General features: G+C 41.2%; 2 protein-coding genes across 6 annotated transcripts in view; one reads left to right on the top strand and one right to left on the bottom strand.

Moving 5' to 3' along the window:
* Window positions 1-22,197, top strand: part of ANO10 (anoctamin 10) — a 117,250-nt gene that overhangs the window by 56,462 nt on the left and 38,591 nt on the right. Inside the window, exon 12 of one of the 5 annotated variants that reach the window (XR_016467701.1) lies at window positions 18,725-18,838. The exons of the other annotated variants lie outside the window; for them this stretch is intronic. The gene's annotated coding sequence lies outside the window, so the exon portion shown is untranslated. The remainder of the gene's footprint in view (window positions 1-18,724; window positions 18,839-22,197) is intronic. 5 annotated transcript variants of the gene reach the window in all.
* On the bottom strand, window positions 10,469-15,721 carry LOC149917433 (uncharacterized). Its single transcript, XM_090142123.1, has 3 exons — window positions 15,031-15,721; window positions 13,466-13,927; window positions 10,469-11,211 (listed from the first exon to the last, which is right to left on the bottom strand). The coding sequence occupies exons 1-3, from the start codon at window positions 15,142-15,144 to the stop codon at window positions 10,882-10,884; spliced, it is 906 nt and encodes a 301-aa protein (XP_089998249.1). The 5' UTR covers window positions 15,145-15,721; the 3' UTR covers window positions 10,469-10,881.

Genomic DNA, 22,197 nt, shown 5'->3' with positions numbered 1-22,197 from the left:
CTGCAGTGGATTGTGTTATTAGTTTTTTAAATAGGCTTTGGAAAAAAAAAAAAGCGGGGAGAAAAAGAAATAATCTTCTGTGAAGAGAAGGTCATGCTTGTGTGGCTCCAATAATTCTACTGTATATCTTTCCTTTCATGAAAAGGTGTGCATTCCAGCCTCATTTCATTAAATGTGAAGGTTTTGATTCTGCTGCCAAATATTATCAGTGGACTGCTGCGTATACATATTTTGATTTCAAGAATCAGATGTCAGATTAAACCTTCAGTAGTAGTTGGGGATTGCAGTAGAAAATCAAGTGCACGACAGTGTGAAGGTGAGTGTGTGTATATCAATGTAAGGTGTTTTTATGGTTATGAAATAAGTTGTGGGGTTGGTTTGTTTATTATCCTTGAAATACAGAACTTCATAGTGATTGGACTCTAAAGTAGATGTGTCCTGCAAAGCACTTATTTTGACTTGTGGCTGCTGAGGAGCAGAAGGTGTTGTTTGGACTGAGAATTATGTATTTCCCATCCACTAAGTGCTTAATCTGAACACCTGATTTCCTGAGGGCTGGCCATGAGTGCCTAACCAGATGACTTCAGATTGGTCTGTGATTCTTTTTTTTTTTTTTAAACAGAGATAAAAATACAAGCATGAAATAGAAGTGTTGCTAGGAAAATAAAATTCCTGTTTCGATACATAAAACATAACCAAAAATTTGTAAAAAATAAAATAAAATAAAATCTAAAAGCAGCTAGCTCAGTATAGGTTAACTGATTTCAGAAGCACCTGAAAGCAGCTGAGATCTCTATTTCATCATGACACTTATCAATTGTTTAGATTAATGGAGATGTTGGTGTCTTTACTTTGAATACATGGAGCCTCCTCTGTATCTTCTAAAGCCAGAAGACCATCCTCCAGTTGAGGAACTCTGTTTTTCATTGATGAAAAGCACAGTGCTCTTTGAGAAGTGCTGCTTTTCATTTTTTTCTATTTTTTTGTGTGTGGCTTTGCTTTTGTAAAATTAACCTAACAATAATAAGCTGCTATGTTTCAAGTCCAGTATATGTTCATCTTCCAGCGTGTGCTGAGATGGAGAGTTGAGGCTTTAACTGCCCTGAGAGGTGGCAGAAGATTTGACAAGTGGGACAGGAGGCAATGTTGGTATGGCATGTTATCTAACACAAGGAAAAAGTGATACTGTTGTGCTTCTGTGGAAGCAGTGACCAAGTGCTAACATCTAGACTTAATCCCTTCACAGGAGTATATGCAGTGAGACAGGAAATGCATTGCAAAACTGAGTGCAAAATAACTAGGTTCTTGTCTCCATGTGAGACAGTGTTAATTTGTTAGAGCAGGCAACCTAGTAGGAGGTCTATCATCTTTCTTGTTTGATATAGAATCACCAAGGTTGGAAAAGGTCTCTAAGATTATCTAGTCCAACTGTTCACCTGTTGCTACAATTTTCCACTAAACTGTGTCCTTCAGCACATTACTAAATGTTTCTTGAACGCCTCCAGGGTTGGTGACTCCACCACCTCCCTGGGCAGCCCATTCCAGTGCCTGACCACCCTCTTGGAGGAGTATTTCCTAATGTTTCCTGTCTTCTTGAAAGATGTCAGTCACTTGAACTAGCTCACTGCCCCGGTTTCTTGAATTGGATGGTACAGACAATGGCTGTAAAATATGTGAAGCAGTAGGGTGCACGTGGTGTGGTATGTATGTTGTGAACTTGTACTGTAATGACTTCTCACCCACTCTTGATTTGGTTTTAAGGTGAAGGTCTAGTCTTTGCATAATTCAGATGAGCTCATCAATCTTACCCTGAATGACTTTGTTTTTGGTAGGATATGACATTACGTAGACTTGCTGGAGCACACAGCTGCCTTTTTTTCCCCATTCAGTGATGACAAAGTCAATGTGGCTGAAGTTACATTATCTAGTTCTGACTTCTGTAATATTCTTTAAAAGTGTTTCCTTGTGTGTTTTGTAAATCAGATTATAAAATAACTCCAATTGTTTAAAGTAAGTAGGTTAAAAAAAAAAAATCTCCATTCTCAGCTGCTGGGAGAAGATTTAAAAAAAAAAGTCTTTGCATTCCCTGCAGATTGGCAGAATTTAAATAGAAATAAGTCCTTTAACCAAAAAGTACTCACTGTACAATCTCAAACTGGAAGAATGAGTCAATGTTAGAATGAGCAGAAGAGAAAATGATTGATTCTGTAATAATACAGTTAATCAGCAACATTCTCCTCCATTTATTTGAAAGAGGTTGAGAAGGTGGGGTGGAGTGGTCAGACCATATGTGTAAGTGCTGTGGTGGCCAGGCTACAGACATTTATCCATAGCTGACGTCAGAAGTTGCTTTGCTGCCCTAATATGCTTTCTCTTGTTAAAATTGATCACTACTGAATGTACATGTTTAGCTTTATCATTAAAGATAATGTCCTACATAACAGAATCTTTGAGCTGCTTGCTTATCCTTAAACACTTACTGAGTGTGAACTACTACCCTGGAAATAACTCTGATAGGTGTGTTTAAATGAGAAGTTAAGATTTGAAAAGTTTTGCAAGTAAGAAGTTAACTGACATTTAGTGAAAAAGTAGAAGGTGAGAGCAATGTATTTCTGCATATTTTGTGTGTATGGCTTTTGAAAGTTCTCGTTCCCAAGTTTTCAATATTGTGTCAGTAATTAAAAAAAAAAACATTAGTACAATTTTTTTTTTAAGACGCTTCATTAAAACATTTTTCAAAAACTGTTTTAAGCAACATAGTAAATGCAACAGAGTGCTGCACATTGCTGTTCTTCTGGAAAACCAGAAGGTCTGCGTGCATGGATAACTGCAAGCTCTGTTTATATACACCTGAATAGCTTATTTGTTTTTGTTGCCTTGAGTGGTGTGTGTTCAACGTGAGATAATTAAACTGGATGAAAGCAGTTCTGATAATAGAGTTTATTAATTTAGAGGCTTCATATGTGACTTTGGACTGGGAAAAAGCTTTCATTTACAATATAACCTGATCCCATAGGAAGGTTGTTATTAGCCATTTGCTTTGCATCAGCTTTTATTCTTTCCAAGGAATCCCTGTTATCTTTTTGCAATTATTTGTCATACTGTGAGAGAGCCTAGAGTATGGATTGGTGTTTATTGTAGAGATTAGGACAGACAGAAAGAAATTTGCTCATTAAAAGAGTGTGATGGTTCACTGAGCTCTTTCTGTCTCATAGGGATCCTATCACACTTGGATAAAGCTGTGGTTTGATTCATGTGTAGTCGTGGTAAATAGCATTACAGTTCCAGATTTTTATCATTGCCTGATGATAGTCTCAGACCCCTCTGAGGCCTACTGGTGTGCAGACAAACTGAATATGCAGTGAAGTGTACGATTTTAAAGGGGCTTTGCACTTTTTAAGGGGAAATTCCTGCTGGATATAATATGCTTTATGCTTTCCTTGAAGTCAGATGGAGTTACTCATCTAAATCTGTGGCATGTGCAAGGCTCTGGCTTATTTGGTTTTCTAATAGTAGTGTGGATAGATCTTTTAAAAAAACAAAAAAAAAAAAGGTGTCTGAGAAGATGTATGGGTGAGAAAACAAGATGTGCTTACAAGCTTTATCTTTTTTTTTTTTATGTGTTTTTTTTTCATGTGCCTGTAGTTGAAATCTTAAGTATTTTAAATTGTTTTCAGTGTTTTCTTCATACTAAGAAGTGCATACTGGAGTCTTAAACTACAGTTCAAGTCTTTGAACGTTTGTTAGGAGTCACAATACTTTATTTTCCTCTGATAATTCAGTGCAGAATCCTTTTATCTTTCCTGACCCACAAAATCCTTGTATTTTCTTTTATTTAGGAATTTTCTCCATCTGTGAGTTTTAGGATTGTATAGGATAAAAATAGATTTACAGCATCATATAAACTAGCTAGGAGCTCCCCTAATAGAAGCAAATGACTTTTTGAGAACAGTTGAGCCAGATCTGTGCCCAGAGTAAGATTCTGCTTTGGCTGTAAGATCCCTTTTTATCTTTCTTCATCATAACACTTGTCTATCTAAGCACCTGACTGGAACTACTCAAAAGTGAATTTCCACTCTGTATTGATCTTGAACGTAGACAGTACTTAAAGCAGTCATTAATGCTGTTCTTCTGTATTTTTTTTCATATTTTAGATACTTTTGTTTGACCACAAATGTATTTTCCTAAGGATGGTCCTTCTGTCACTTTGTAATCCAGTGTTCATGACCTTGCTGTATCAGAAATGTGGCTGTGAGGGGAGAATGTGTGTGTTTGGCTGAGACACACGCTTCCTCAAACTATTTGCACTAAAAAATAATGAAATATGTAAATGGAAGGTAACTTTTAAAAACTTTTGCTGTGTAATTAATGCTGATTTTATTTTTGACACAGAAATTAATATATTTCTGAATTAATTGGAATTGTTGCATTCTGCAAACAATGAGATGACAATGTAGAATGAATTTCATTTTCCAGTTTGGATGTATGTTCAGATTTGTATTTGCATAGTGTCTCTTGAAACACGAGCATTTTTTTAGTGAGATCTGCAGTGTTAGGAAGGACAAAGAGCACAAAAAGAATAATATTTCTGAAATTATTCATTATTCTCATGAGAACTCCTGGCCTCATTTACAGAAGTGTAGTGATATTGGCTTATTGACCTGAAGCACTTGAAATAACTGTCTTAAGCATCTCATGCAGAGTTTGGATTCTCTAGCTGAGCTATCTGGGCACTGAAGTGTCAGTATAATAGCTCATGATATATGAGCTATTATAATGTTAAAAAAAAAATAAATCTCATTCTCAAGAAGTAGAAGAGCCATAGAATTAATGTAACTAATGCACTGGCATAATTGTACATCTGGATTCTTGATAAGGCTTATCAGGAAATGGATTTAAACACTTTCTTTTCTTAGCATATTTAGTAGTATTAAGAAGGGTGTCTGAGCTGCTGAAGAAGGAACTTTGTGTAATTTTTATTTCTTTGGCAAAAGTCAGAAAATATAAAGGAGATTGTAATTTTATTCACTGATAATCCAGTGATCCTTAATCATCATACAGTAATTTTAAAATGATTTGAAACTAAACGCCTCAGAAGACGTATGGTGATGTTTCCTAAGACATTCCCCAGTATTGTAGTCTCAGTATTCCTTACATGGACATCAGTAGTGTGCAAGCCTTCTTGTAAAGGCTTTTACTTTCAGAAGGCATACATAAATGTTGTAGGTAAAGAAGATATGTAGTAGTTGTGAAGTACTTATCTTTCCTTTATTCTGTTCTCTTCTTTTGAGAGAACAATATGTATTCTGAAAAATGGATCCGTGTGTAGTGTTACAAACAGTATCATATCTTCAGAAAAGCCTATTTTTTAAATGCTGTTACTGTGCAAATATATAGAAAGGGAAAAGACAACACGTGGGAACAAAATGTAAGCCATTGTCCTAGTGACTATGAAGTGCTTCCAATATATAAAAACTATTATGGGAAGATGAGTACAATGGTTGAGATTTTATATCTTTTTCTAATAGGATACCTTTTCTAATAGTCCTACATGCTAACCTGTTCGTATCTATGGTTTGGAGTGGGCAAGGACATTGCTGTGTGGGATACATATGAGTGGTCTTGTACACTCTTGGATTACATGGGCTGGCATGTTCATTACCTGAAATCTGGAAATTACCTTTGTCAGTTGCTGTATTCTTGCGCTAACATCAAGTACATAGAACAGAGCTGAGGACTCCAGGTGCATAATACTTTAGAAATGTTGATCCAAAACAAAAATCACTGCCATGCATTTTTCAAAGGCAACATGTTGAGAGCTGCAGTGCAAGTTGCAGATGGATCAGAGAAGCCCAGTAATTCATCCTATTAAGCATATCCTCTTGCTAAAAGCACACAAAAGACCAGCGCAGCAGCAAGCTCTCCTAGTGATAATAAGTTTGACAATATTCTAAAAGCATGAAAAAATTATACTAAAAAAAAAGGTCAGTTTTATATATTTAAGCTTTAAAAATAATAAAACAAAGGGAAAGATATTGAGTAGGCCACATGAAAATAAGATTGCTTGCATGCTGGGGAACAAAAAGAATTGAGATTTGAACTTTTAACCCAACCACAGCTAAATGAAATGTGTTCCTCTAAAAGCAGAACATTCTCAGAAAGATTACCCTTTCTAACAACCAAGCATATCCAGTTCTGAGGGTTGATTGCTTGATCTCATTAAGGATAAGAAAGTACCTCTCTGATCAAACCTACTGTACCAGGTTTGTATTTTAAAACTAACCTTGGTTGTAAGTCACAGTGATAAAGTTAAGGAGAGCTTACTATAATTATGTTCTTTCCTTTAGCGGTCATCTTGAAAGAATAATTGTGCTAAAGTCTGGCTTACATCTTAAGAAGAATCTGGAATCTTTCTGGTCCCAAGATGTTTTTGTTTTGAACCAACTTACCTAAGGCCATCTTGTGTGTGCCTGAGAAGTCGGGTAAAAATAAGGAAATGTAACATAGCAAGTAGTAAAGTTTCTTAAAATTCCATCCCTCCAAAGCAATATCAGGCTTCTAGAAACCTGAGCCAGGATCAGTTATGGAGATATACACATGTAATTGTGTTCAGTGATGCAATATCTGAAATATTGTAGCTGATTTTAAAAGATTATTTAATAATTTTTAAAAAAGTTGTTTGCATGAACGCTTAAAATAAAAGCAGTACGTTTGGCACTTCTCTAGTTCACATTTGGCATCCCTATAAATTCTGAAAAGAATCCAGGTGCTTTTTCAGGCTTGAGGTGACAGAGTAATGTGCTTGTTCCCACTGAAAGTGAGCAAAACAATGCAACTTCGCACAGTTTGTGTGCTGACTAATGAAAACATCTTTTCTGGCTTGAGAGAGCTAGATATCTCTGTTAATGTGATTCATCATAGGAATGGATTTTGAATTGCTATTTATGGTGAAGCCATCTTGTCTAACCCAGAACTATACAGTACTGTCAGACATTGGTAAAATTCTTCCGAACTGAAAGGAAAATAATTTTTTTCTCCTTGTAATACTTTCATGTCATGCTAGAAGGTCTTACTTCTGAATACCTTTTGACTGACAATATTTTCCTTTTCTGCCTGTGTCTGAAATATCCTGTTGTTTCTTCTCCCTCTTAAAGGAGATGGTAGGAAAAAAATAATTTAAGAACATGTTACCTGATAGATATTTAACCTTTTGGGAATTGTGGTGACAACTCAGTGTTAGAAGATAATGCTTTGTTATCTCACACAAAAATCCACTCCTGCAAGTACAGCCAGGTCTAGTTCTTACATTGAATATATGGGGAATACTTATTTTTGTATAGAATGTGTATATTTGAATTATCACAGACCTCTTGTGAAGAACATTAATTTAAAAAAAGAGGGATCAGGGATTTTGTCTCTCAAATAGCGTCTCTGAAAAGAAAGACAGAGTTGCAGTAAGTAATGCTGTAAACAGTGGAAAACTTTGCTTGTGTTTTTGCTATTCGCTGTGTCGCAGTTTGGTGGTGAATGGAGTTAAATCCATCCGGAGACTAGTCAGGAGCAGTGTTCCCCAGGGGTCAGTACTGGGGCCCATCCTGTTGAATATCTTCATTGATGATGAGGGTATTGAGTGCGCCCTCAGTAACTGCAGGTAAGACCAAGTTGAAGGGAAGTATTCATCTGCCTGAGGATAGCTCTGTTGAGATCTGAAAAGTTGCAGCTTCCCATCTTTCTATGCTTCAACTGTGTTGAAGTAACTCAGTGTTCTGTTCAGGTTTAGTCCCTGGTCCAAGATCTTGTCTGATGTGCTTGAAGCCTTTTTTGGAGCTGTACTGGGAATTGCTACTTAATTTCTTTCAAATTAAATGTGGCTTTCTCAGCTGAGATTGTTTTAGCCAGCGGATGAATCAGCTGCAGGTTATTATGGTTGATTATCCCTCTGTGATAGTGTTTCATGGCAACAAAGTGATGCCTAGCCCTTCCTTTAAGACCCAAATGGTCTTCCTTTTTATTCTAGGATGGTAAGAAATTGTGCAAACTGCACATTACCAGAGCTGTCATTGATAAAATTAAACTGATTTTTTTTCTGTTCTATCTATAGTTCTGAAGAACAAACTGTCAACTTGTGGGGGGAAGCAGCTAAAGGAATATGTGATGTGTGTTGCTGTGTTATCATTTTTGCTAGTTTTCCTTTTAAAAGAAAACTAGAAAGAGATCAGAAATCTTTCTAATTCAGACATGATGGTTTTGGGAATGTCCCATGTATCCACTGAATTTGTCAAGGAGTAATTGTTGGATTGTGCAAATGGAAGTTGTCTACTTTTGAATGGCAGTGCTGCACTGGTGCAGTTGTATTATCCCATTGTATAGGAGTTATTGCTTTCCAGTCTTTACACTGGGATTCACGTTCTCACCTGCATTCTCAGCTGATGAAATTGCTTGATGCCTACCAGCACTAAGTACTGCTGGTGTTTTTTCCTTTCTTCCTCTTTCTGTTTTCTCCTATTTGTCTTCCAGAGTGTGCACCTTAAGATAGGCTTTGTGTTGCTGCAGTTCTGGCAGCATTTCATAGCCTGCTTTAATGGGAGTGCATGAGATATGTGGACGCTGAAAAGCTTGATTGTGTGGGTATGATCTACAATGGGGTCTGCTTTAGTTGCAATAATTTGCTTCAGAGTAGATTTGGCTCACAGGTAAGGGTGGTTGTTTTTTTTTTTTTTGTGAGCTTGAATAAACTAGTTATGTTTGAACCTGGTCAGCAGCTGAGGTTAAATTGAGGGCTGTGCTGTGCTACACAGATCTGCTATGGCAATAGAAGTTGACATCAGAACTGCATGGCTAGCTTCTAACAGCTTTGATGAAGAACTCTTTTAGCTAAGGCAGGTAACATTCCAAAAGTAAGAAAATTTTATGTGATTCTGTGAATACTCATTCACAGAGAAGACAGATAAAGAGAGCTTGAGGACACACAGGTCTTTTTTTTTTTTTTAATTTTTTACAATTTTCTGCAGTGTTTTTAGGAGCTGGAAACATAACCAAATTTCTGCTGCAGTGTTTAATTAAAATAGTTCAGCTGAATGCAAAACTTTTCTGACCTTTATTAAAAAGCAAAAGGATTGTTAGAGTTCACGTTGTATTTTTTTCTAGAACATCACCTCCTCATCTTTACAGGAAAAATGAAGGTGATGAGTTTCCAATAATATGAAAATTATTAACTTCTTCATACAGAATAGTATTGTTTCAGATCAGCTAGTTTTATTTGTGTGCATTTCAATTAATTTGATTTCATTAAAGTTGCATGTGAATAGAGACTAATTTGCAGCTTACTTTGTAATATATTGCAAGACCATTATTTTCTGTAGTGACTCATGGCTGTGACATTTTGTTCATTATTTAACATTGCATGACTCACCTTTTGGTCCAGATTTTAAAAATGTGCTGTGTCCTGCTAAATTTACTCACAGGTTTTAAATACACAGGTCACTTTTTAAGAAATGCCACTTATTTGTTTCTGTGGAAACCGCAACAGAGCACACTAATGCTACGTGGTAGAGCAAATTCTCAGCTACAAAGAAGTTTTTCAACACAGTCACCACCATTAGCTGTGCATTTATTGCAGTCTTGAACAAGAGCCTGCACGCTGCACTCATCAGAATCTGCACCAGCGGATGTGACCCAGAGTCACCCTGCAGAAATGTACCACCCACCACACCTCACTGTGCTCACATACACTGGTTGATCTCCATAGACATTCAGCAAACATCAATGAATGTCAGTAGGTGCCATTTGTTCCATGTGGAGGAATTGAATTCCACCCGTTTGCTTCATCCACACTTCAGTGTCAGGTGCCTTTTTGTCCGAGTGCCCCTCTGCTGCCATTATTGCTCAGCAGCAACATGTAATGGAATATTGGTGGGAAGGTTCAACCTCTACTGTACCACAACATCCATCCACCTCTGATGTCTTAGGCCAACATAATAAAATAGAAGGCTTTGCTTCAAGTGCAGCTCTCATAGAAGTAGAGGAAAATATGCCACTTACAATAGAATGAGTGTGTAGAAAAAGCTGTGTGTTGTGTTAAAATTTCTAATATTTCAGATAAAACACGCATCTAGTGTAGTGAAATACTGTTTTGTTTAAACTGTATTTATTCAGACATGAGGTCTGATTTCTGGCACTCCTGTGTGGAGTCAGGAGTTTGACTTGATGATCCTTGTGAGTCCTTTCCAGCTCAGGACATTCTGTGATCAGTGGTTCTGTACTTCTTAACTCTGTGTTGTTACGTGATTTTTTTTTCTTAAAAAATTAATGAAAAGAATCTTGTGAAACATCTTCAAAAATGGACTTAGAGTAGAGAGTTGTGTGCAAAACTAGAGGTAGCTGTGGGAGAAATGAGGAATAAATTTAAAAATAAGATCTGTTTAGTCAGATAACTTACTATTCATAATCAAGGGTAAAAGCTTGGGTGTGTGTCATATCTTAGCCGGCTGTACTGCAGAAATAACTCTGTAATACAACTGTTACAATAAAGAAACAACACGAAACCATTAACATTAACGTCTAAAAGCCTTAAACAGCATGTAACAGTTCCTGGAGGGGTGTTGAAGGGAAGGTCCTTGTGTGGATGCTTGCAGTGAAATGGGGAGCCCAACAAAGTCTGGTGTTCACTTGAAAGCTCTCCCAAGTCTGAGAGCTCTTTGCTTTCTGGGTTAAGCACTTGAAGGTGTGTAGCAGAAGTGGCTGAGAGAAGCCTGTAGGTAAAACTCTGCCTCTGTGCTGGCGATGGCTTCTGCAGAGGGGAAGTTGCTGCAGGAGAGATGAGGTCCTGCATTCTTGTCAGATGGGATGGAGCGGGCCTTGGGTGGCATGGGCTGATGGGGGCTAAAGGCTGGACAAGGAGGGGGGCTGCTGCAGCTGCTTGTGCAGATTCTGCTGGCAGACTTTGGCAGGCAAGGAGCCGCGATGGAAAGTGGGCTCTGCTTGCTTCATCAATTTCTTTAGTAGCGCGACCATAGCTTTGGTGTCTTCAATGTCAAAGGGGTCGTCCATTGCTAGGAATGATCTCTTTTGTCTCCCCTGCACATCCAGAGGTTTTGTTTTACACTTCCGTTTGCCTGATGGTTTCTCGGCCTCATAACAGCCTCTCGGCTGTTTTTGCAGCAGAGGTTTGGGTTGGCATTCTCCTCTTTGCCTGTGTTGAATAGAAAGGCCCTAGTGGACAACTGCAGGCATTGTTGTACCCAAGGGTTCATAGAATCATAGAATCACAAGGTTGGAAACGACCTATAAGATCATCTAGTCCAACTGTCTTCACACTACCACTGCTACCACAAGCTACTAAACCAGATCTCACAGCTCCTCATCCAGACGCCTCTTGAACGCTGCCAGGGACGGTGACTCCACCACCTCCCTGGGCAGGCCATTCCAGTGCCTGACCACTCTATGAGAGAAAAAGTTCTTCCTGAAGTCTAAACTAAGCCTCATCTGGTCCAACTTGCGGCAATTTCCCCAGGTCCTGTTTGTTGCCTGGGAGAAGAGGCCAAACCCCTCTTCACCACAACCTCCCTTCAGGAAGTTGTAGAGTGCGATCAGGTCTCCCCTGAGCCTCCTCTTCTCCAGACTAAACAATCCCAGCTCCCTCAACTGCTCATCATAGGGCTTGTGCTCCAGACTGCTCACCAGTTTCGTTGCCCTTCTCTGGACTCATTTCAGGGCCTCAATGTCTTTCCTGTAATGAGGGGCCCAAAACTGCACACTGTACTGGAGGTGCGGCCTCACCAGTGCTGAGTACAGGGGGGAAAAAAAGTTGTGCCGCTGAGGAGCGTAGAAATAACCAGCTGATGGGTTGGGCTGATAGGATTGAAATGGCTTGGGTAGATCTGAACTGGCAACAGAAAGGTGAATTACATTTAGCCCAGTGGGCCCACGGACATGTCAGGCCATCAAGGAGGAGATGCAGTGTATAGGTGGGGTCGAGATGAAGGGGTAGACTTGACCATGGACACTCTTGCACAGAATATGAATGCGAGTATGAAATGTGTGCTTGGGTAAAGAAATCCAAGTGGATAATGCTTCTCTGGTATGGAGGACAATGGCTGAAATAGAAACCTGGGAAGGCCTGGTGTGGGTTGATTATGTCCCAGTCTCACAAACCTGCCATGACAAGTGCCATGTGCTTAGAATGGTGGAAGCAACCTTCGGTTCTCTGGAAACACATCCCATGCCCCATGCTGCAGTGCCCAAAGCACCATCCTTGGTCTTGGGAGGAAAGTCCTGTGGCAGCGTGGCATCCTAGAAAGAGCTATGTCAGGCAACAAGGCTCATTTCTGAAATAACCTCATAGACACCAGGGTCAAAGAGCATGGCAGTGAGCGGAGGGGTCACATCCTGTATCATGTACCAGCCTCTGGTAAGATAAAATGATACAGTGATCTGTTAAAAACTGGGTGCTGGGACATTGGACACATTTGCATTTAGCAAATGCCACCTTGTTAGTCAACACTCAGGATCTGATAGTTGAGCTGGCTCTGCCCAGTCAAAACTCATAGATGCTGTAGGAGCAGCTGAAGTCCCTGTAGCACACAGGAAAAACGGGCTGGGTAAGACAGTCTGGGTTATTCTTGCCTTGAGCAAAGGCAAGCCCACCCATGGGAGTGCTTTTGCTGGAGGACCAGGATCCACTTCGTGTGATGCACTGGATGTCCCCATCCTTCTGTGTGCCTCTAGGGGATTTGATGTTGGGTGAGAATAGCCAGCAACTTGAATTCTGTCAAGTTAATTGCTATAGAGTGCTTTATGTCATCCCTCTTGTGGTTGCTCAGTGCTTTGTAAGAATCACCCAGATTCATGAAGAAGGGTTTCTGATGCAACCAGAGCTGGCCTCAGCGTGCAGCAATCCAACACTATGCATCCTCCCTACTTAGCTGAAGGACCGGTTCAAGGTGAAATGCAGTGCCAAAGAAAGTTCAGGCTTGGAGGATTGCAGTGTTTATTCCCCCCTTGCAGCATATTCATGTTGCAAATATAGCTTTTATTAAATATTAAATTTTTATTCAATAAAAGAAGTAGTTACAGGCTGTCTGGAATTCAGCCCCGCTGCAAGAAAGAACTTAGAAGTACATACAAGAGTAGAAGGTGTTGCATAAAAACGTCCATCGCCTAAATTTGCTATCCAAGTTTATTTAAATAAATACATACACATTTATATACACTGCTTACAGTTCATTCCACTACTACACTATTGAATGAAAGGGGTGTCTTCTAATGCTATAAGAATACATCTGAAAAGTAATGGTGCTAAGGTACAAATTGCTAATGATTCAAACTTCACTGAATGTCAAGTTCAGAGATTTGTTTTCTACTAAAGCTTATAGTGTGCTTTTAACAGCCAAATGTCAGAAGTTCAGCAGTTTTAAATCATAGAAATAATACTGCGCTATTCTTTGCCGCAGAGTCAGGGCTCTGCTTGTTTCATCATTTTGTTTGGTAGCGTGACCAGGTCTTGGGCGTCTCTGATGTCAAAGGGGTCGTCCGTAGCTAGGAATGATCTTTTTCTTCTCACCTGCACATCCAGGTGCTTTGTTTTGCATTTTTGTTTGCCTGATGGTTTGTCAGCCTCATGCTGATTTTGCAAAGTCAGGGCTGGAGCACAGCTAAGCTGAGCCTCCTTTTTCCCATTCCTGTTTGTGTTGGTGTATGAAAAACTTTTTGTTTCCTGAGATGCTGGTGGTACAGGCAAAGGTCTGCAAAGCTTTTTAGCCTCTGGCGTGTATTCACACTGCTGTCTGTCTGCAAGGTTCTTACGCTTTGCATCCAGAGGTGGATGTGGATGTTGTCTTCTGTGTCCCGATGGCTGATCTGCTTTTTTGTATATAGAATGGCTCTTTATCTGGCATGTCTCTTTTGAGAGCTCTTTTCCCTCTGGAGCCTGGAATCATAAAATCATAGAATTGCTTGGGTTGCAAAAAGGCCTTAAAGATCATCAAGTCCAACTGCAACTTAACCGTACTAGCCTAACTCTACCTACCCTCGGCTCAGTCATGGCCCTGAGCACCACATCCAAATGGTTTTTAGACCCATCCAGGGATGGTGATTCAACCACCTCCCTGGGGAGCCTGTTCCAGTGCTTAACCACCCTTTCTGTAAAGTTGTTTTTCCTGATATTCAGCCTAAACCTCCCCTGGTGCAACTTGAGGCCGTTTCCCCTCGTCCTGTCAACAGTGAGAGGAGACCAGCCCCGCTCTCTCTGCAATCACCTTTGAGCTAGAAGAGCAGGAAGGTCGCTCCTCAGCCTCCTCTTCCCCAGGCTAACCAGCCCCAGTTCCTCTAGTTGCTCTTGGTAGGGCATATTCTCCAAGGCCTTCATGAGCCTTGTTGCCCTTCTTTGGATCTGCTCCAGCACTCAGTGTCCTTTCTGTACCCAAACGGGTGCCCAAAACTGAACATGGTACTTGAGGTGGGGCCTCACCGGTGCTGAGTGCAGGGGCAGGATTCCTTCCCTAGCCCTGCTCAGCACACCATTCCTGATCCAAGTCACGCTGCCTTTGAGCACCTGGGCACACTGGCTCGTATTCAGCCGACTGTCCATCGGTACACCAAGGTGCCTTTCCGTCAGGCAGCTTTCCAGCCACTCCTCCCTCAGCCAGTGGGGTTGCCTGAGTTGGTTGTGACCAAAATGCAGGACCCGGCACTTGGCCCTATTGAACCTCATAGAGTTTACCCTGGCCCATCGAGCCAGTCTCTCCAGGTCCCTCTGGAGTTGCTTTCTGACATGTGGTAGATCAACACTCCCTCCCAACTTGGTGTCATCTGCAAACTCAGTGAGGGTGCCGTTGTGGATTATGCGGGGCCTGTTGTGTTCCCCATCCCTATCTACCAGCCCCTGGCCGAGCTGACTCTGATCCATGTGTGGCTCAGTTGTCACACGCTGAATGGGTCACATACACGGCCAGCAGTGTTCACAGTTTGTCTCACCGGTTCAGACTGCTTGGGTTTCTGCACTTTGTCATTGGCAGAGTCCTTAGTATTTACCTGCTTGGTGTTAAGGCAGAGCCGCATGATCCGCACGCACAGCTCGTTGATGTCATCGTGCAGGGTGCTGGAAGTTGGTGCGGTGCCACCAGCGTCGTGAGCGGTGCTTTTCATGGCGAGGGCTGGCACGGGCTGGGGTCCGCCCTCTGCAATTTGTTGCTGTCCTTAAACCTAATATTAGCGACTGTGGGGCCAAGCAGCAGCAGCACAGCTGGCTTTGGCCCACCCTCTTCACCTGCAGAGCCTTTCTAGGGCGAGCAGAGGAGAGGTGTGTGTTGGTTTTGGTGGGCTGGTTGCCGTGGCCGGGACCCGGGCGTGACATCACAGTGCTGACGGCAGGGGCAGCGCCGCGCGTCGTCCCACCGTCCCTAACTGCCCTAACTGCCCCCGTCTTGTCTAGCCCGATGAAGTGGCCCTTTAGGGCTTATCCCCAGATAGAAGTCCGAGACAGGGGCACAGGCCCCGGGAGAAGGGAAGAAACAACGAAGACGTACTAACTAACGGCTTGCCGTGCCACCCGGCCGGCCCCGGGCCGCTCCGGGAGAGGGGGAAGGGCGGAGAGCCAGCAGACAGTTTTAACGAAGAGGAAACACAACGGCAACGATCTGAGGAGGAACGATAATTTACTAAACGTAACCAAATCGACCGTAATGAGAGAGACGAGAGCATGCAGAGTGCGAGTCAGACCACGGTAGTGCGAGGGAAGCACGTGCTTTTGTCCGCGGCAGCTGAGACGGCTGAGCCGGGCAGGAAGGAGAGGCAGAGCCCGGGCTCCTCGGAGCTTCAGCTCGCTTCCTCTTCCTGCCAGGTCCTCCGGGGATGCCGCCCCTCTCCTCCCATCAGGATACTCAAAATGCCCATACAAGGCAGTAAGTGGGACCAGAACTTTAACTCTTTAACTCCCCCTGGTCCACGTGATGTTTTCATGTAGAATACTGACAGGAAGAAATCACCAAGCCACAGCAGTACGAGTTTTGTGTCAGGGTTTACAGTGCCAAAAGAAACTCTCCCACTAGGTTGTCCCTCCCTCCTTGCTGAGTCAGTGATGATCTCTCTGTCTGGTTTGGATGTGTTGATCTTTTGCTTTTGTAACTTACATACAGTTCAGTGCGATGTCCCATAGCCCACCTCTGCCTAACAAGAGGCTTCTGATTTCCTTGGTAAATCCCTTCCCATTCAATGCTAGTAATTCTCTGGTCATCCAAAGTTTAATTGCAATGTGAAGTCCCAGCTTCCAGTCCATCCTTTACTACAACTGTCTTTCTATCTTTCTTTGCTTCAGTGCTGTGTTTTCCTTGATAGGAAGAAGTAAAGTGCCGCTGCGCTTCAGAACTCACAAGTGATGGATAGGCCACAAGTGGCCTGTGGAAGAGAAATACTTTTGCTGCTGTGGCCTACCACGGCTGGTGTCCTGCATGTGCGTAGAGAGGGAAGGTTCCTGAGCTGCTTCTTTGTTTTGGAGACACTGCACTGCTTCTGTAATGTTTGCATCATTTGTACCTGTCCAGATAGTGACAGAAGCGTTTGGTTTGTGCATTGCACTGATAGGAATGGCTGCAACAAATGCAAATACTGACAAGTTTTGCCCATTCCAGTTTCCATTTTTGTTCTTTCTTTTTCTAAAGCAACACAACGGCAACAACAAAGTAGAGTGTTGTCTACAGACAAAGATCTCAGAAAATATTAAGCATTACCACCATCATTTTCATCCCATCATAAATCCCAATGATCTACAGCCCCCTTGAGGCTTCTCAATCTTGACCTGAGATTGCTCTGAGCGCATGCCCAGCAAAAGGATGGTCAGTTTCCTTCAGTGAAATACTGAGTTCAGTACGTGCTGTCACGTGTGCTGTGAATACCACTGAATGAGCAGCGCGTCCCTTCTGGGACTGATGGAGGTGGCTGGGATGATTCCTGCCACAGACTTTTGTTGAGAATGTGTTGAAAAACCAATAGTAAAAAATGAAAGAATTCTCAGCATTTAGATGCGGTTCTAACCTCTGGAGCTCTCATGCTCTCCAGTCACTTTGTTCTTTAATATGTATCTCTCTGTGTACACATCTGCAGGTGTGTGTTTTGTGTTCCCTATCTGTGTGGCCTTGTGGTTGAGGTAGCTGTATTGTAGAATTTTAGTAGCTTAAAAAGTCACACGGCTACCTCAACAAAGTGCCAAAGTAGAGTAAAAAGTATCGGAACGTGTTTTCTTTTCATCTTGAACTTCTCTGTAAAATCCCAGGCACTCACATTCGAGGAGAAGACCTCTACTGTAATGTAGGTTTGATATAAATCAAAGAGGAAATGCTTAATTTTTTCCGAGTTTCTTTCTAAATCCACTGGATGCTGAATAAAAGTGTTGCTGTGGCTCAGCGTTGCTGCTCACTTGGACAGAATTTCAAAATTACACTCATACATTGTTTCTGGAGCGTCGTAATGCGTTCTGCTGCCATGATAGCAAGCACGAATTTCTGGTCGTACTTTTACCAACGGAAAGTTATGTATTTTCATACTCTCCGCTTTTAGGTCTGATTAGAACAGCAGAGAAGTCTTTTCAGCTACAATTGTCTATCAGTTTTCTGTTTCAAACTGTCGAAGTAAATACGAACGGACATGGACTTAATTCCAAACAGGCCAGCAGGTCGTTTCTTGAGGAGAAGTCGGACTTTTGTAAGCCCGTGCCCAGCGTCCCTGATCCCATGAAGTCCTTAAGCATGACTTGAGCTCTGAGCACATCGCAGTCCTTTTGACTTGAGAAAACTGCCTGATCTGCTTGGAGTTAGGCACACACTAAAGTATTTCACCTCCACGGCTGCCCGAGTTAGTTTGCACAGCTGTCTTTGGGAAGACTGTGAGATCTGCTGTTTCAGAGCTGAGCTGATTTTATCTGGTGGAGTAAAAGAAAGCCTTTCTTAGCGTTTCCCACAGTTGTGCGCTTAAGCTTTGTTGTCAGAAGCATCTGGATTTGACTCCTTCTGTCTCTACCATTGAACTCAGCAGGCCTCTAGGTTGTGCTGCCATGATGTTTGCTAAGTTTTTAGCACTGAAAGACAAAACCATTCCTCAGTTGGTCAATAGTTGGTTCCGCTAAAGAACAATCTGATCTTGTATTTGAAAGATGGCAAGACTTGTGATGTTGTGAGTGTAGGGGGAACACAGAGACACAGCCTGAAGCAGTGATTGAGCCCCTGGTGGGAAGGCAGGGCCAAGCCAGAGCAGCTCTGGTGCATGTAATGCAGCTGAATGAGAGGAAGGGGCAGAGCCAGGATCCAGCCCTTTGCAGGCCTGGTGAGAGTTGAGAGTGCAGGCAAGGCCATCTCTTGCTGGAGATCTCTGCCTACCCGAAGCCTTCCAATGGTAAGCAGCTCTTTTACTTCAGTTCTGTATTTGTGGCTGCTGCTTTGGGGTTTGTTCTCCTTTGCTGTTGCCAAAGTTTTTCCCCATTATTATCATGGTACTTTCTTTACTTACTGTTACAGTATGACAAGTGAGCACTTGTTTCCTCGGTTTCGGTCAGAGCAGGGGATATAGAGCCCTTTCCTGAAGTCTGTCAGGGATAAGTGTGAGCTCATGAAATTGCTGCAGCTATTAAAGGAAACTTTGAAATGCTGCATTTCAGCATTTTCACCTTTGTAATAGAGTTATGAAGATAGTCAGCTTCTTGATAGGCAGTAATCATTTACCTTTTGCTTCTTGCCAGAGTTAAGAAGGATAGCTACGCTTGTCTTCTGTGGAAGGCAGTTTGTCTTGGGCTGTGTCCCACTGATCCCTTGGGTGACTGCTGCAGAGACTGAGTTAGAGTCCTGTTAAACAGGTAACCCGCTCATCTATTCTGCTCTCTCCTGTTAAATTCTACCTCTTCGTAAAATGGCAAGAAGTAGATGGCTGAAGGTGATAAATTCTCCATAGAATCTACATGCTGTGTTGACATTGTTCTGTGCTGCAGTAAGCAAGACCATCAAAACAAGAGTTAAGAGTTTAAATTCAAATGTCAATGCAGCATTTTCTTTTCCTAGCATAAATTGAATAAAAATGTGAAATCAAGAAGTCTGTTGATTGTCTCAGATTCACATATGTCAAAATGTACGTGTATGATCTGACAGAGCGATCTAAAACTCACTTGGCAGATGCCTGTGCACTTTGGCTTTAACTAAGGCATGTGCTGTTTGAGGCAGGTGCAAGCTCTTCTCAAGAACTGTGATGCCTACTGTAGGTGAGAATTTCTCCTGAGCTCTGAACTGACTTACAGTAATTTCAAACTACGTGGCAGAAGCAATGCTTCTTGTCTCTATTAATCCCTGGTCACCCAGTTGTGCAGTGAATGATGAATTTCAGAGTCCTGACAAACAGAAATCCTTAGAGTGCGTAATTACAATGACTGTAATTTACTTGCATTTTTATCATGGAGAAAAATGTATGGCTTAGAGGTAGAAAGAAGTATAAGTTTTGTAGATTAATGGCAAATACCAATCTTTTTTTTTCTTTCCTTGATGTGGAACATGAGGACATTTTGACAATAAACTATACCTGTCAGAACAGTGGCCTATGTGTAATGCTAGCAATCAGCTAAGAGGCACTTCATAAGGCTTGGTATTAATCACCCTGTCGATTTGAATTCTGTGAGCATCCTTCTTTCCAATTTTCACTTGGAATTTATTTCAGAGCACAGTCAAGGCTCTGCTGTTCATTACATTCAGCATTAGCTAATTTGGCTTTTGGCAACTCTTACCCCTGTTCCTATTAAATGCTTTCCATAAATTGAGATAAGGGTTATGCCAAAACATTTGAGGATTATCAAATGGCTACATAGAGATGGGTGCATTATCATGCTGCTTTAAAGACTGTTGGGTTGCTGCAGAATTAACCATTAGCAAATACTTGAAAGCTCCAAGACAAATTTACACCTGAAGCATTTTTTCACATCTTTAGAATTGACAGCAGGAGAAAACAAATGTGAGAAAAGTTATGACTTAAAACATTTCTGAAAGGCTCGTTTGTGTACTTTGCATTTTTATAGAAGTTTTTAAGAAACCTACCTCTTAGCTATTACCTAAGAGAAAATTGTGAAGGACTTTGTGCATCTAAATCTTCTCAATAAGGCTAATGAAACCAGATACCTCTTCAGTTCAGTAGTGACCATATACGATGGATAGCAGCTGTGGTTGAAACATGAGTAACACATAATCTATATATAAATTGAAAATTCATGATTTTGGAATTAATGGAAGTAATAGAAAATATGATGGTGCTATAAGAGGAAAAAAAATGATGACTGTGCAACTGATTGGATTACCTGTGCTTTCAACTTCACTAGCGTGTGCATTGACAGAATGTAGTTACTTAGCAGATTGATGATTTATGTTGAAAGTTGTCTGGCTTAAATTTTCCTAAGGCTTTCAAAGAACAACACCGTGTTTCATAAAGCATACTGGGTTGCTTTATTTATTTTCCAGCTGGGCTCTTAGAGTATTGTGGAAAACAGTACAAAAATCCATGAGGGCAGAAGAGACCATTCCCCATTCATGAGCTCTTTCACAATGAGATTATGTAGATGATGTCTGAAATGTCACCTTTTTTTTTCTAATTTTTTTTTTTTTTCAATTTCCCTGCTTTGCTTCACCCTTTGCTTTGGCGGTAACTTGCTGAAAATATGAAGGCATAAGGCCAAGACTGGACTGGAAAGGGCTGTGTATCAGTCCTGCTGGTGCAACAGGAACAAAACAAATACTGATTCTCAGGGTGTAGCTTTATACTTCTTAAATGATAGAAGCATGCCTCAAAGCGGTATGTCATGCCTGGTATCTTTTTCAGTGTAGAGTTGTACTTGTAAGGTTTTCTGCACTAATTAAAACAGGTGGGAAAATGTAAGTGTATGGACACTTTGCAAGGCAGCGTCCTTTTTCACTGCAGGACTTAAAGGAACTCATCAAGTGCAAGCGGATGAGCATTGCCTGTCCTGAGCATGTTCCAGATGAGAGCTGAGATGGATGTCACAGTGTCAAACCTAGAGTAGCAAGAAGCATGAAGTCTGAGGCAGAGCAACTAGAACTTGTTCTCAGGGTCTCCCCTGAGTTTTGGCAGCAAGAAGGAGAAAGCTTATACTTGTGACGATGCAGGAGGGGTGGGTTATACTTGGTTAAGGATGAAAAGAAGATGCATGCAAATCAGGACAGTGGTTTGAGCTGCAAATATGTACATGTGTATGTTTGCGGAGGGGAAGACAGCCTCAAACTGAATGGGAGATGTGGAGAAGCCTTGAAATAGAACCAGCATGAAATAACATCTTCCTTTTTTCTCATTCTCGCCTCCCATATAATACCGATATGAGGTTTTAAAAGCAGCAGGAGAAAGAGGACCTTTTCCTCAGGTCCTTTTGTTGTGATGATTCTGCCCTGTTAGGGAGCTTCTATTGAAGCAAGTACAGGCTACGATTGGGAAGGAAAGTTGTTTTCTTTTTTTTTTCCATTTTTTTTCTTTATGTATATTGCAGAAATATGTTCTCATAAATGTATCTTAATGATTTTAAGGACAATTTAATTTAATAGAACTTCCTGTACTTTATGGAAATTTTTCTTTGCCTGTATTGGTCCAATGACAGGGTTATTTTCCCCCTCCCTATTTTTCCTGCTCTCAGAAGGATACAAGACCCTCTCAGCTGAACACTTGCCACAAAACGAGATAAGTTTGTCTTTTGGTCTCTTCTTTGTCTTTGATCTTGGCTTAGTTTAATGTCAGGATACTGTGACCCAGAGTGCTAGCAAAGACTGTAGTGATTTCCCTGCATTCAGCTCTGACAATAACATGGTTCTGCAGTGATACTTTCTTTTCCTTTTGTGAAGATGTTCTGCTTATACCAGTGGAGAACTGAGGCTGAAAGTGATGTGTTTGTTCTCACGTAGAATGCCTTATCTACGTGCAGTGACCATCTTGTTTCTTAGTACATACTGGCCGTCGATTGGAGTGTGTGCAGATTTGTGATTTTAATTGATTTTTTGAGAGTAAATATTAGATTCTAAAAAAAAAAAAAGGATTTTGTTAAAAATCTTATTAAAGTATTTCCCAGGTGACATTACACTGCATTGACTAACCAGCCATGCAGCTACTGCTTTTGTTCTCTTTCCCTTTTTTTTTCCTTTTCTTTTTCCTTCAGTTGAGTAGATTTTGACAGGAATT

Source organism: Phasianus colchicus, chromosome 6 (genome assembly GCF_987193195.1).
Source record: "Phasianus colchicus chromosome 6, bPhaCol1.hap1.1, whole genome shotgun sequence".
NCBI classification, from domain to species: Eukaryota; Metazoa; Chordata; class Aves; order Galliformes; family Phasianidae; genus Phasianus; species Phasianus colchicus.
The sequence above is the reverse complement of the archived record's forward strand: the minus strand, read 5'-3'. Positions and strand labels throughout refer to the sequence as shown.